This window comes from Danio aesculapii, chromosome 12 (genome assembly GCF_903798145.1).
Source record: "Danio aesculapii chromosome 12, fDanAes4.1, whole genome shotgun sequence".
Lineage (NCBI taxonomy): Eukaryota > Metazoa > Chordata > Actinopteri > Cypriniformes > Danionidae > Danio > Danio aesculapii.
Window position 1 is genome coordinate 47,697,173 of NC_079446.1, and position 15,905 is coordinate 47,713,077.

A 15,905-nucleotide genomic window follows, 5' to 3' on the forward strand; every position below is an offset into this window, starting at 1 on the left:
TTGTGGTACTTTCAGGAGTTGTGGTGCTTTCGGTTGTTGTGGTCTCAGTTGTGGTACTTTCAGGAGTTGTGGTGCCAGTTGTGGTGCCAGTTGTGGTGCTTTCGGTTGTTGTGGTCTCAGTTGTAGTACTTTCTGGAGTTGTGGTGCAGTTGTGGTGCTTTCGGTTGTTGTGGTCTCAGTCGTGGTACTTTCAGGAGTTGTGGTGCCAGCTGTGGTGCTTTCGGTTGTTGTGGTCTCAGTTGTGGTACTTTGTGGAGTTGTGGTGCCAGTTGTTGTGCTTTCTGTTGTTGTGGTCTCAGTTGTTGTGGGTACTTTCAGGAGTTGTGGTGCCAGTTGGTTGTGCTTTCAGTTGTTGTGGTCTCAGTTGTGGTGCCAGTTGTGGTGCTTTCGGTTGTTGTTGTTTCAGCTGTGGTACTTTCAGCAGTTGTGGTCTCAGTTGTTGTGCTTTCTGGAGTTGTGGTGCCAGTTGTGGTGCTTTCAGTTGTGGTCTCAGTTGTAGTACTTTCTGGAGTTGTGGTGCCAGTTTGTGGTGCTTTCGGTGATGCTGTGGTCTCAGTTGTTGTGCTTTCTGGAGTTGTGGTGCCAGTTATGGTACTCTCGGGTAGTTATTCTCTCAGTGGTGGTACTTTCTGGAGGTGTGGTGCCGTTGTGGTGTTTTCTGTTGTTGTGGTGCCAGTTGTGGTGCTGTCGGTTGTTGTGGTCTAAGTTGTGGTACTTTCAGGAGTTGTGGTGCCAGGTTGTGTGCTTTCTGTTGTTGTGGTGTCAGTTGTGGTACTTTTCAGGAGTTGTGGTGCCATTTGTGGTGCTTTCGGTTGTTGTGGTGACAGTTGTGGTGCTTTCGGTTGTTGGGTCTCAGTTGTGGTACTTTCTGGAGTTGTGGTGGCCAGTGTGGTGCTTTCTGTTGTTGTGGTGCCAGTTGTGGTGCTTTCAGTTGTTGTGGTCCCAGTTGTGGGGTACTTTCAGGAGTTGTGGTGCCAGTGTGGTGCTTTCGGTTGTTGTGGTCTCAGTTTGTGGTACTGTTCAGGAGTTGTGGTGCCAGTTGTGGTGCCAGTTGTTGTGCTTTCGGTTGTTGTGGTCTCAGTTGTGGTACTTTCAGGAGTTTTGGTTGCCATTTTTGGTGGCTTACGGTTGTTATGGTCTCAGTTGTGGTACTTTCAGGAGTTGTGGTGCCAGTTGTGGTGCCAGTTGTGGTGCTTTCGGTTGTTGTGGTCTCAGTTGTGGTACTTTCAGGAGTTGTGGTGCCAGTTGTGGTGCTTTCGGTTGTTGTGGTCTCAGTTGTGGTACTTTCAGTTGTTGTGGTCTCAGTTGTGGTACTTTCAGGAGTTGTGGTGCCAGTTGTTGTGCTTTCGGTTGTTGTGGTCTCAGTTGTGGTTTTTTGTGGAGTTGTGGTGCCAGTTGTGGTGCTTTCGGTTGTTGTGCTCTCAGTTGTGGTGCCAGTTGTTGTGCTTTCGGCTGTTGTGGTCTCAGTTGTGGTACTTTCAGGAGTTGTGGTGCCAGTTGTGGTGCTTTCTGTTGTTGTGGTGCCAGTTGTGGTGCTTTCAGTTGTGGTCTCAGTTGTAGTACTTTCTGGAGTTGTGGTGCCAGTTGTGGTGCTTTCTGTTGTTGTGGTGCCAGTTGTGGTGCTTTCAGTTGTGGTCTCAGTTGTAGTACTTTCTGGAGTTGTGGTGCCAGTTGTGGTGCTTTCGGTTGTTGTGGTCTCAGTTGTTGTACTTTCTGGAGTTGTGGTGCCAGTTATGGTACTCTCGGTAGTTATGGTCTCAGTTGTGGTACTTTCTGGAGGTGTGGTGCCAGTTGTGGTGCTGTCGGTTGTTGTGGTCTCAGTTGTGGTACTTTCAGGAGTTGTGGTGCCAGTTGTTGTGCTTTCTGTTGTTGTGGTGTCAGTTGTGGTACTTTCAGGAGTTGTGGTGCCAGTTGTGGTGCTTTCGGTTGTTGTGGTGACAGTTGGGGTGCTTTCGGTTGTTGTGGTCTCAGTTGTGGTACTTTCAGGAGTTGTGGTGCCAGTTGTGGTGCTTTCAGTTGTTGTGGTCTCAGTTGTGGTACTTTCTGGAGTTGTGGTGCCGGTTGTGGTGCTTTCGGTTGTTGTGGTCTCAGTTGTGGTACTTTCAGGAGTTGTGGTGCCAGTTGTGGTGCTTTCGGTTGTTGTGGTCTCAGTTGTGGTACTTTCAGGAGTTGTGGTGCTTTCGGTTGTTGTGGTCTCAGTTGTGGTACTATCAGGAGCTGTGGTGCCAGTTGTGGTGCTTTCGGTTGTTGTGGTCTCAGTTGTGGTACTTTCTGGAGTTGTGGTGCTAGTTGTGGTATTTTCGGTTGTTGTGGTCTCAGTTGTGGTACTTTCTGGAGGTGTGGTGCCTGTTGTGGTGCTTTCTGTTGTTGTGGTTCCAGTTGTGGTGCTTTTGTTTGTTGTGGTCTCAGTTGTAGTACTTTCAGGAGTTGTGGTGCCAGTTGTGGTGCTTTCTGTTTTTGTGGTCTCAGTTGTTGTGGTACTTTCAGGAGTTGTGGTGCCAGTTGTGGTGCTTTCGGTTGTTGTGGTCTCAGTTGTAGTACTTTCAGGAGTTGCGGTGCGAGCTGTTGTGCTTTCGGTTGTTGTGGTCTCAGTTGTGGTGCCAGTTGTGGTGCTTTCGGTTGTTGTGGTCTCAGTTATGGTACTCTCAGGAGTTGTGGTGCCAGTTGTGGTGCTTTCGGTTGTTGTGGTCTCAGTTGTGGTACTTTCAGGAGTTGCGGTGCGAGCTGTTGTGCTTTCGGTTGTTGTGGTCTCAGTTGTGGTGCCAGTTGTGGTGCTTTCGCTTGTTGTGGTCTCAGTTATGGTACTTTCAGGAGTTGTTGTGCCAGTTGTGGTTCTTTCGCTTGTTGTGGTCTCAGTTGTGGTACTTTCAGGAGTTGTGGTGCCAGTTGAGGTGCCTTCGGTTGTTGGTGTCTCAGTTGTGGTACTTTCAGAAGTTGTGGTTCCAGTTATTGTTCTTTCAGGTGTTGTGGTCTCAGTTTTGGTACTTTCAGCAGTTGTGGTGCCAGTTGTGGGGCTTTCGGTTGTCGTCTCAGTTGTGGTACTTTCTCTATTAACAGTTGTTGTGCCTTCTGTTACTGGGGTCTCAGTTTTGATGACCAGTTGTGTGGTGCCCTCAGATGTTGTACTTTCTAGAGTTACTAGAGTTTCTAGAGGTACTTTCATACTCTCTGTAGTTGTGCTTTCCTCTCTTGTTATTCTTTCAGTTGCTGTAGTCTCAGTTATTGTAGCCACTGTGGGGGCTTCAACTTTTGTGGTACTTTCTGAAGTTCTTGTGCTTCCTGGAGTTGTGCTGCTTTCTGGAGTAAAAAAAAAAACATGCTTGTTAATAAAATGTTTACCTAAGTTCAGTTTATACTCGCGTTGCCTCATATAAAACCTAATATAAATAATCAACTTTTTAAGAATGAATAAGCATTTATTACTTAACACATTCATTTATAAAGGGTATTAAGTGCATAAACCCATCTCAAGACCAGTTATGTTTAGAAACAGACAGCCTAACGTCAAGATGCAGATGTTTTTAGTAGTATTTAAAACAGACGCTTTTATTCTACTTGCTGTACATTTTTGGCAAGTAATGCTTTTTACAGGATTTGTTTTTCAGGTCTCTTTCCATCACTACTCAAGAGTCACTGCAATTGGGCGATAAGAAAAATTGTGCTGTACTTTCTTCCTCTTTTGTTTAATGCCAGATTATGTTCTTAGTGCATTACACAATTCACTGAACAATTGTTTTAATCATTCGACCTTTAGTAATTTGTAATTACTGTGAAAAAGAGCGACATTGTTTAGTCTAAATATATATTTTTTAAATAAAATAAAACAGGTGAAAGAACACTGGAAAGATCAGTTTTCATGTAAAAGCTTATGTCTGGCCATTTTCATTCACATATGTTGTTGGTGAGCAGTGTTGCAGAGTAACTAGTTGCATGTAACAGCGTTATGTAATTTAATTACACAATAAAAGTAACAGTAATTCGTTACTTAAAAAAAATGTTAAAGATTACAAATGGGGTTACATCTAAAAAAATGTCTTTAAAAATCTGGGATATGTTGAATAATACTAATCTGTTGCTCTGCCTGTTTTTGATATTCATGATGCCTTCTGCTAAGGCCATTTATTAAAGGGGTGCTATTCTGCTATAACTACATTTCTCAGTAGCATGTCAGTAGCGTCGCTACTTTATAAATCAAATAGGTTCTCAGTAGCAAAGCTAGTTTTTAGTCAGGTAGCACAGTAGCATCCACGCAAGCTACATCTACTGATCGCGGATCAATAAGTGGCGGCACTGGCATTCATGATGCTGTGAGACTGGTGTCTAGCTGTTGAAAATAAAGCCATTTGACGGCGAGAATGATGATTTGATGTAAAGATAACTAAAGGGAGAGGAGTATATAAATATATATATATATATATATATATATATATATATATATATATATATATATATATACAGTTGAAGTCAGAATTATTAGCCCCCCTTTGAATTTTTTTTCAGTTTCCCAAATGATGTTTAACCGAGCAAGGAAATTTTCACAGTATGTCTGATAATATTTTTTCTTCTGGAGAAAGTCTTATTTGTTTTATTTTGGCTAGAGTAAAAGCAGTTTTGAATTTTTTAAAAACATTTTTAGGTCAATATTATTAGCCCCTTTAAGCTATAATTTTTTTCCGATAGTCTCCAGAACAAACCATCGCTAAACAATAACTTTACCTAATTACCCTAACCTGCCTAGTTAACCTAATTAACCTAGTTAAGCCTTTAAATGTCACTTTAAGCTGTATAGAAGTGTCTTGAAAAATATCTAGTCTAATATTATTTACTGTCATCATGGCAACGATAAAATGAATCAGTTATTAGAAATGAGTTATTAAAAATTGCTGAAAAAAGTAAACTGACGGCTAAATATTGAGGGGGGCTAATAATTCTGACTTCAACTGTATATATATATTTATATAGTCAATATAAGTCAATAATTCTGACTTCAACTATATATATATATATATAAATATATGTAGAGTTTACTGTAGTAAAGGTTAAAGTATACTACGGTAATTACTATTAGTTCATGATAGTTACTAATGATACTACTTTATGTAGTGTAATTTATTAATGAAGAGTTGCAAGTATATATATATATATATATATATATATATATATATATATATATATATATATATATATATATATATATATATATATATATACACACAATTTACTATAAATGACTTTACTATTTTAAATGTGTAACACATGGTTTTATTGTATTTTTTAGTTTATGCTGTTGTATATTATCATTTGTTTCTGTTTGGTGCAGCATATTATTTGCAGTAAATAATTAAACTGAACAATTCTGCCTCATGTTTCACTGACAGTTCTGTTGATCACTAAGATATGATTGACTTGGATTTAAGTTGCTTCGATTTAAAAATGAAAATTGCAAAAATAACTTGTGCATGTATTTTATTTTACAAATGATGTATTTTACAATTTAACTAAAATTTAGATTTTGTAACAACAGTAAGCATTTTTTGTGTATAAGGTCTTGTGGCCAGGTTTTGTGGTGGCTGTAATTAAATTAATATAATCTTAATTCAAGTGATGAGAGATTTTAAAATTCTAACTATAAACAGAGCTACTGTAAATTAATCAAAAAGTAATCAGATCTAATCAGATACTTTACTTTTATTAAGTAATTGAAAAGGTACACTGCTTAATACATTTTAAATAGGCTAATGTGTAATATGTATTCTATTACATTTCTAAAGTAACCTCCCCAACACTGTTATTGAGAGGTCTCATGTGCAGTATGCTCATATTAAAGAAATACATTCTGTTAAAAATGTACCTGTGCTTAGAGCTGTTGTTGTACTTTCTGTTGTTGTAGATTCTGAAGTTGTGGTCATTGTTGTCATGTTTTCGCTTGCTGTAATGTCCATGGTGGTACTTTTTGTTGTTGTGGCACCTGTGATGACCTTTTCACCTGTTGCAGCTTGATTGTCTGTAATGGGGATGCCAGTTGTGATGCCTTCTGTCAGTTTGCTTTCTATTGGTGTTGTTTCTGAAGTGGTGTATTCTGTTTGTGTAAAAGAGAGAGACTCGATATTTTAGTAACATTTCTTGTTTTTCATCTTATATAGCACAGATCTATTTGTTGGAATAGCCAAAAATACAGTTTGAATCATAAATATGATCATAAATATGATGTTCCATGATTATATTTTGTAAGTTTACGAACGTAATTATATTAATAATTAATTTCTGATTTGTAATATGCCTCGCTAAGGACTTTAGATGTGATTTGTCTGTGATATGAATTTTTTTGAAGTCTCAGATTATATAAGTTGTATCTCTGACCTATATTGCCATATCAAAACAAACCAAACCTTTTAATAGAGTAGCTAAGCTTTGCATTGTTTTATAAATATCAATTTCCAAAAACTGACCCTTATGGTTGGTTTTGTGGTCACATTTGTATTTATAATCCTATTAAAAGTACAACAAACTTGTTTATCGTCCACTAGGTGGCAGTAAGAATGTGCACAATATGACTTTGAATGCTATAATGTACAAGTCCTACATATCAAAATCAATTCCTTAACAGTTCCCATTTGTTTTATGCAGCCATAAACATTTAAGAAGACATAAATCACAAAGATAGCATCTTCCAACATAATACATTACCAGTCATTATCTCCATGGTTGTCGTTTCTGTGGTAAACATTGTGTTTGGATTGACAGTAGTAAATGTAGTGTTTATATTCCTTACATCTGAGAAAAAAAAATCATTGATATATTTTAAATACAGGAACAGCTATGAATAACATAATTAAGGGGAAATGTATGTATGTTTATTCACCTGCACAATATGCCAAAGAGCAGAACTCTGGCTTCACAAACTCATAGACATAAAAACCTCCAGGACAGGCTTTGACTTGAATGGGATTGGACTGGAAATAGCAGCAGTTGTTGCTCCATTGACCACAGACATCTCGAGAGACCACTCCATCCTCAATTTTTGGATGTCCTCCGCTCAGCCACAATGGAGCATGAGTACCGCAACTATGCTCATCAACACATGTGTCTGGCATCTGAACACTCTGACCATTAATGAAGAGACGGTACCAGCCGTCCCAGTTAACCTCACAGTCGCACATTATTTCAAAGGAATATTGATTGCTGGTGGCTCTCCATGGGTCATCCAGGGCATTGTAGCTGGTGCAGGGGTCAGCAGGAGGAACCACTGTTAAGGAGAAATTAAATTGATATATTTCTATTGAATGAATGTAAATAAAAATGAATTAAAACCTACTACTATTTGGTTAGAAAGATTGCAGTGCAGACATTTGAATCTTGTTTTTGGTTTTATGCTAGTCAAAATGCATTGCAAGTGTTCATCACAAAAAAAGCTTTATGCATTTGCATTCACACATTGTTATCAGTATTTAGAAGATGCATCTTTAACCACTTTAGTTTGTTTGAGTATTCATCTTCATCAGCTTTGTGCATTTCAAAACTACCAATTTGTTTGCATTCGTCTTTCCAGAAACGCTCAAAAATAGGCATGATTTAATAGAGAGTGGATGCTAACAGACTTTTTGTAAATTTCCATTACAAAAAAAGGCCATTGTTATTGTGATGTTTCAGCCAATTGTTTGTAAGTAGTGTTGACGTTAATAGTTCTTGTTTTGCTTTAATGAAAGTCTTAAAGTTATTATTGTTGCATAGAAGATCCTTCTCTGACTGGATTTGCAGATCTACTTGTATCCATGCCTTATCCATGCATTTACATTACTTTCAGAAATCATATTCACTTTTGTTACTAAAATGAATGCAACTAACAATCAAAAATGAAGCTTATCTGCACATTAAACATGCATACAGGTTTTCTTTTCATGCAATCGTAAATATGTATTTGATTTAACACTTTTTATTAAATAGATTAACACTTTAAATAACCAGAGGTTAGACTTTATTTTAAGCTACAATTCTTGCTATTAATAAATCATTAACTCTCTGAGGTGGTTTTGGGGCCCTTAAGATGTTTTGACTTGCCCTTACTGTGCTTATTTCAGGTACTTAATACATATCATTGGCCAACATGTATTATTATTGTTATTTTTTTTTGTATTGACCACAAACTGTGCTCTTATAATATGTGAGAAAGATGGATGTACACGCTTGCACGCATAATACAAAAATATGCCTGGTTAGTACGTTTTGGAGAAAACAATTTAGCTGAATTGATGTGATGAGTTCAGACTGAAAAACTAGACATAGTGTTGGTGTCATACTGATTACTTCATCAAACAATATTTGTTTTCCACATGCACTCACTGCATTTAAAAGTAGACACTTCAAGCTTTCTATATATATATATATATATATATATATATATATATATATATATATAAATATATATATATATATATATATATATATATATATATATATATATATATATATATATATATATATATATATATATATATGTGTGTATATATGTATATATGTATATATATGTGTGTATATATGTATATATGTATATATATATATATGTATATATGTATATATGTATGTATATATATGTATATATATATATATATATATATATATATATATATATATATATATATATATATAATATGTACTTTTTTAAGTCAAACAAACAGCCAGTATCTTAATAATATGCAGGTAATAAGCCACTAGTTAATAGTCGGAATTGGTACTTAGACTAAAGTTTGGCTTACCAGTTGTAATGGTGTAGCTGGTGTTGAAGTTCCTAACATCTGGGGTGGGAGATAAAATGACATAAATTGAGATGTAATTATGACTTGCATAAACAAAGAAGAAATGCCAATATATTTACCTGCACAGTATGCCAGAAAGCAGAAAGAGGGTTTCACTAGCTCGTAGACAAAATAATCTCCAGGACAGGCTTTGACTTGAATAGGGTTGGATTTAAAGGAGCAGCAGTCATTTTCATAGTGACCGCAGATATCTCGAGAGACCACTCCATCCTCAAGTTTTGGATGTCCTCCGCTCAGCCATAATGGAGCATGAGTGCCGCAGCTATACTCATCAACACATGTGTCTGGCATCTGAACACTCTGACCTTCATAAAGCAGACGGTACCAGCCGTTCCAGTTAATCTCACAGTCGCACATTATTTCAGAGGAATACAAGTTGTTGGTGGCTCTCCTACGGTCTTCCAGCACATTGTAAGTTTCGCAGGGGTCTGTTATGGAAATATTAGAATAAAAGTGTCAAATTAGTTTCAAATTAGTTTCAAATTAGACATACATTTCCATAAAGCACTCACCTGTTCCACTTTAAACATAAAGTTCACCCAAAACATGAAAACTCTCACCTTTTCTCAGGTTGCTCCAAACCCATTTAAGATTTAAAGTCTACATTTAAAATCTTTATTTTGCTACAACATGTTAGTTTTAAGGTGAACAATTATTACGTGCATTAGTATTTTTAACCCTTTCGGACCCTGTGTCCATTACAATTGACCTCACATGTCAGCCCATTTTTTTTTGTGGTTCCTGAGCATCTCATCTAATTTAAAGCCTGCAGTTCATGAGAGTGGATGATTGTCATCCAGTCAAATTGCAGTAAGGCTCAGCATGTTGTAATGTGAAAAAATCCACTACACTGAAATGCAGCATGGCATCACTTCACTCCAGACACAGACGTAAGCCATTTACAATGTTTTTATTCAGATTTATTGATATGTTTGCTAATATTTCCTAGATTGTATGTAAAAAAAAAAAGAGGGATTGCACTTAAAGTTACAAATCTTTTGTAACACTGCAAGCTTTAGATCAGGATTTTGTCAAATATGTCTGTCCATTAGGATGGACAATGGGTTCAAGATCAGTTACTGAAATTAAATCTCCAGTAATGCTGATTGAACTTATTATATACTTAATATATATATATATATATATATATATATATATATATATATATATATATATATATATATATATATATATATATATATATATATAAACCATATATAAACTATATCAATGTACTAATTCATTGCTGAAACAATCTCATATGCAGAATATACAGATCTTGAAGTTCTTGAGCATATAGCAGATGGAAATATCTCAGATGTGGACATTATGTGGAGTCACGAGGAAGATGAAGATAAAGTTTGTTATAAACGAGATGCAATCTATACAACAAAAACCTCAAAATTAAAGTAAAAATATTGCAATTATAATGTTTGTGATTTTGAAAATAAATATCAAGATTATACCAGCAATCATGTATGTTTTTTTTTTTTTATTATTATTATTTTTTTTATCCTCTTAAGGCCCAAACTGTTTTTTATATACATTTTTGATTTCTCTTTGCTATTTGGGCTTATTGGAACCAAATTAGAATAAAACCTAAGTATCATCTTTTGATGTGATGTACTTTTAGAGAAAAATGATGTCCATATATGTGGACTTGTGGTCCGAATTTCCATAAAACACCTTTTCCTGACTGTTTTTAATGCATCAGTGACACAATACATATTTTTTGAACATGTTTTGACTATCAGAGAGTGACAACACATTTTTTTACCCATTTTGGACAGTTAAAAATAGTGTTTGGGACATTTCACATGATGCAAAACAGTTGCAGGATGACACTGTATATCTGTAACAAAATATAAAACATTCAAAGTATTTTAAACAGCCACATTAAGAGCTAAAATGTGCTGTCCACGTATGTGACCACTAGAAGGTTATGTTGGTATAGTGTTCGGGAAAGACAACTGTTCTGACCTGATGTGCATTGAAATGGACAAAAATATCTATACCTAAGGGGTATTGAATTTTTATTATTATAATTTGGTCTCATTTATAGGAGCCTCAAGAAGTGTAAAACATACATTTTTCTGAAACGTGGAACATAATTAAAGTCTGTTTATGTATATGTATCCCTTATCACAAGACAGTCATGATGTATTTAAAGCTCATCAGCTTCTTAAATCCTCTAATGTTTGCGATATATCCAGTAAAAAAATGGTGACACAAACAAATTTTTTGGGTGGATAATCTAAAGTCTCTATTTTCCTTAGCAGAACGTAATACAGGGGATTTAACATAGATAAAATTATCTAAACTGCTCAATCTTTGCAAATATACTAATTGAAATACCATAATAATTAAAAGAGAGAGCACTGATAATGCTATGTGGAATGTTTATCTCAAGATATCATCTGACAGAATGATTGACAGGCCATTAGACAGGACGCACACACCTACACAGTACGCTATGTTGTTTTAAAGATTCAGTTCCATGACGTAGAAGAACGCCCAATCAGTTATACACTACGTTATTGGCATACACAAAAATGTGCATATTCCAGTGACAAAAAATCCTTTAGGGCATAGTTTCAGAGTGAGTTCCCACACAACACAAACATCAACTGTTTAAACTTACTTGATTACTTATAATGAATCCACTAGTTAAATAGATTGTCTTTAATGACTTCAAATAATAGAGAATTGCTTCAATGGTTAAATATTTTCACTTTTCAATAGACTACACGTCTGCAAACCTTTAAATGCATTTACAGTGTTTTCCAAAATCTATTATTAATGTTTCCACATTACAGCTTTTGCTCTCAAAACAATTAATACAGACTAAATATTACTTTAGCCATCACATTCTAATTATGAAATGCATTTTATTACTGAATTATTAAATTATGGAAGTGTCTTTATATTAATAGTCATGATAAAGTTCCTCACATTACTAATTTGTTTTCTAAAAAGCTAAAGATCACAGGTTAAAGCATAATTACAGCATAACTAATATAAATTTATAAATCATAAGATGATGAAGGAAAGAGTACCTGATGTTTGTCCGTTAATGGTTTCACCTAAAAGAATAGCATAAGAACAGATTGCTTATTTCACAAGACAATACAGTAAGGCTTTAATATATTTATGATATGATATTTCAATATATTTTTGCATAATCTGGCCACAAATGTGTATTCAGAGATGTCGAGTATGTAAAACACTCACCTAATAGCAGTATTAAAACACACAATGAGAATGAAAAGCTCATTGTGATAAACACACACCTCCTATACCTGCACACACACACATATATACACATGAAATTAGTTTTCAGCAAATATAAATCACCAGAGTTCCTTAAGTGTGGCATTTATTTACTAAAAGGCTATCACATAGCGATCTTAAACTGAGTCTAGCATGTTTTCAACGTTTGGCAAGACTACTTAAAATCCTTGGTTCACAATTCCTACACAGAATAGAGTTACATGGATTACACTTGTATGGTTTGTTTGCTGATTAGCGCAAGCTAACATTAAACAATACTTCAATAGCATTTCTTAATCTTAGTTAATACTAATGTCAACATTTACACACACCTTGTCATTATCAGTCAACATTTGCACAATTTTAGGATGAAATAATGTATTTGTTAACCTTATTTAATGCACTGTAAACTCACTGAAGTTTAGAAGATTACTATTTTAATCTTATGATATTTTGTAATAAGATAAAATGTAATATGAAGATAAAATGTATAAATTTAGAAGATATTTATTAACCTTCATTAACAAATGTTATCTTTATTATAATGACTCACTGTTGTTAATCAATGTGAATCAATGCATTACCTTAACAAATGAGTCTTTATTATATTGTTTTGCCAAAAGCTACTTTACAAACTTAATTTACATTTACCAAAGCCAGTGGGTTGTTACATTAAAGTGTAAAGATATATAATAAATAAAATGTGTGTTACCTGAGACTAAATGTATCTTCACAGTAAACTCCAGAACACGGTGATGCTTAATTCCAGCTTGAGAATACAATGAGGAATGAACTTCAGGGCTTAGCAATCTTATGCATGACAGCGTTACGTGTGGGTGTAACTTTTCTAAAATGTGATGGCTTGACAGTTGTGACAATATACCCCACCTCCAACAATAACTCAAACCATATTCACGTCACATAATGGCAGTGTTTCTTTCTACACCTGCTATTCTGAAATACATTTTTAACATTGAATAGATGAACTCTGATGAACAACAACAACACAATCTAATGAATCTTAATTATGGGGACACTCATTCCCTAAAACATTTCAGTCTATGAGTATATTTTACACACTTATCTGATTAATTCCACTGTTTATAATGTCCTGAACACACTGCAAATGTTTTATGGGTTATGACAGACATTTTCAGCAGTGATGGAGAGTAAGAAAGTATACTAACTTAAGTACATTTAATCCATTATCTGTACTTTTTCTTAGTGGTTTTATTCTGGGAAATGTTTGCCTCACTGCATTTTAAGTGTAATATTGTACTTTTTAATAAATGTATATTAGTAAAAATATATTAAAACTGAAATTGTCAGGGAGGTTTTGATCAGAATCAGAATCAGAAAGAGCTTTATTGCCAGGTATGTTCACACATACGAGGAATTTGTTTTCGTGACAGAGCTTCTACCTGTTAATCATTTCAATTAATTAGTCAGTCGGTCTTACTGAATCTGATTTAGAGTCAACAACCCAAATGATTCAGTCAGTCATTCAAGTGATCCGGTTTCCAGTTGACGATTCACTAGTTCTAATGTTTGAATTGGAATGAATCTTCAATTAACAAATCACCGATTCAAATGATTTGGTCTGAGGAAGTCACAAGTTGTTGATTCACTTATTTAAACGATCAGGTCAGTGTGAGTCTCAATTTGTTGATTCAGTGATTCAAATGATTTGGTCAGAGTGAGTTACAAGTTGTTGATTCACTGATTTGTATGATCTGGTCAGAGCGAGTCTTAATTTGTTGGTTCACTGATTCATATTATTCAGTCAGTGAATTTCCAGTTGGCCCTGATTCTTTTAGAATAAATATATACAATTAATGAATCACTTATTCATATGATCTGGTCAGGGTAAGTCTCAAGTTGTTGATTCACTTATTAAAATTTTTCAGTTAGAGTGAGTCTTAAGTTTTGATTCATTGACTCAGATGATCAGGTCAGAGGGAGTCTCAAGTTGGGGATTCACTGATTTAACTGATGCTATCAGACTAAGCCTAAAGTTAGCAATTCACTGATTGAAATGCTTTGGTCAGAGTGAGTCTCACGTTGTTGATTCCCTCATTCAAATGATCAGGTAAGAGTGAGTCTCAATTTATTGATTCAGTGATTCAAAAATTTGGTCAGAGCGAGTCTTAAGTTGTTGATTCACTTATGTAAATTATTCAGTCAGTGAATTTCCAGTTGACTATTCACTAATTCAGATGATTCAGTTAGAGTGAATCTCCAATTAATGAATCACATATTCATATGATCTGGTCAAAGTAAGTCTTAAGTTGTTCATTCACTTATTTAAATGATCTGGTCAGAGTGAGTATCAAGTTGTTGATTCACTGATTCAAATGATCAGATAAGAGTGAGTTTCAACTTGTTCATTCACTGATTAAAATGATTTGGTTAAAGTGAGTCTCCAATTATTGATTCGTTGATTCAAATGATCACATCAGATGGAGTCTGGATGTTGCGATTCACTGTTTCAAATAACTGGGTCAGAGTGAGTCTCAATTAGTTGATTCATTGATTCGAATGATCTGGTCAGAGCGAGTCTTAATTTGTTGGTTCACTGATTCAGATTATTCAGTCAGTGAATTTCCTGTTGACTATTCACTAATTCAAATGATTCAGTTAGAGTGAAGGTACAAATAATGAGTCACATATTTAAATTATCTGGTCAGGGTGAGTCTCACGTTGTTGATTCACTGATTCAAATTATTTTGTCAGTGTATCAAGTTGTTGATTCACTGATTCGAATGATCAGATAAGCGTGAGTCTGGATTTTTTGATTCACTGTTTTAAATGATCTGGTCAGAGTGAGTCTCAATCCGTTGATTCATTGATTCAAATAATTTGGTCAGAGTGAGTTTTAGTTTGTTGATTCATTGATTCAAATTATCCAGTCAGTGAATTTCTAATTCACTAATTCAAATGATTCAGTTAGAGTGAAGCTACAAGGTCAGAGTGAGTCTTATGTTGTTGATTCACTGATTAAAATGATTTGGTCAGAGTGAGATTCAAGTTAACAATTCACTGATTCTAATGCTCTGGTCAGAGTGAGTGTCCAGTTTGTGATTCACTGATTCAAATTATCTGGATAGAGTGAGTCTCCATCCAGTTAGCGATTCACTAATTCAAACGATCTGGTTCACAGTGAGTCTCCAGGTAGCAATTCACTGATTCAAATGATCCTGATAGAGTCAATCTCATTGAATGGTTCCCTGATTTAAATGATCTGCTCAGAGTGAGTCTCTAGTTAGCAATTCATAATTGTAATGCCAAATTGTAGGTCAGTTGTTTATTATTAATCAGCTGTATAAGGTTGAGATGTTTAATCCTACTGTATCAATGCTTAAAAGTGGTCATTCTGTATTACTGCCTGAACAGGTTTTATTAAAAGTTAAACACTATAAAAGAGCACACATTAATGGTCATCTATTTCCCTCACTGTCATAGCACACATTAAGCATGTTTTCATAATGCTTACATTACACACATTTGGTGCATATGTTTATTAACTAGATTAAATGGTATATTATGTCATTTTGATTTGTTTGCACACTTGAATTATCTTTAATTATCAGTAGTCATTATCTTGTATTACACACTTATAAGACATTATAAAATGTTTACTTTTAACATTCAAGAACAAGCCTTTTTTTTTTTACTTTCAATGCTTCAATACATTCAGAAATCAAGTCAATCATCAGAAATCATTGCAATTTAAAGTAAAATTGAAAAGTTCATAATACTTGTGTTTTTATGGTACCCATACTTTCACTCATGGGCGTCGCTAGGCCTATTTTAAGGGGGCTG

General features: G+C 35.0%; 1 protein-coding gene across 1 annotated transcript; it reads right to left on the minus strand.

Annotated features, from left to right (window-relative positions):
* Positions 1–552: 552 nt before the first annotated feature.
* Positions 553–12,873, minus strand: LOC130238125 (mucin-22). The gene is made up of 10 exons (XM_056469031.1): positions 12,796–12,873; positions 12,045–12,112; positions 11,870–11,896; positions 8,873–9,241; positions 8,754–8,792; positions 6,863–7,246; positions 6,688–6,774; positions 5,852–6,079; positions 1,396–3,297; positions 553–701 (listed from the first exon to the last, which is right to left on the minus strand). The coding sequence occupies exons 2-10, from the start codon at positions 12,085–12,087 to the stop codon at positions 553–555; spliced, it is 3,228 nt and encodes a 1,075-aa protein (XP_056325006.1). The 5' UTR covers positions 12,088–12,112; positions 12,796–12,873.
* Between the last annotated feature and the right edge of the window lie 3,032 nt (positions 12,874–15,905).

What these genes read in the sequence shown, in the direction of transcription:
- LOC130238125 (XM_056469031.1), bottom strand. Translation starts at nt 12,087, where the DNA reads ATGAGCTTTTCATTCTCATTGTGTGTTTTAATACTGCTATTAG. An exon ending in CTTTCTGGCATACTGTGCAG is followed by an intron (nt 8,793 to 8,872) that starts GTAAATATATTG and finishes CTCCCACCCCAG; the next exon opens with ATGTTAGGAACTTCAACACC. An exon ending in AACAACCGAAAGCACCACAA is followed by an intron (nt 702 to 1,395) that starts CTGGCACCACAA and finishes ACCACAACTTAG; the next exon opens with ACCACAACAACCGACAGCAC.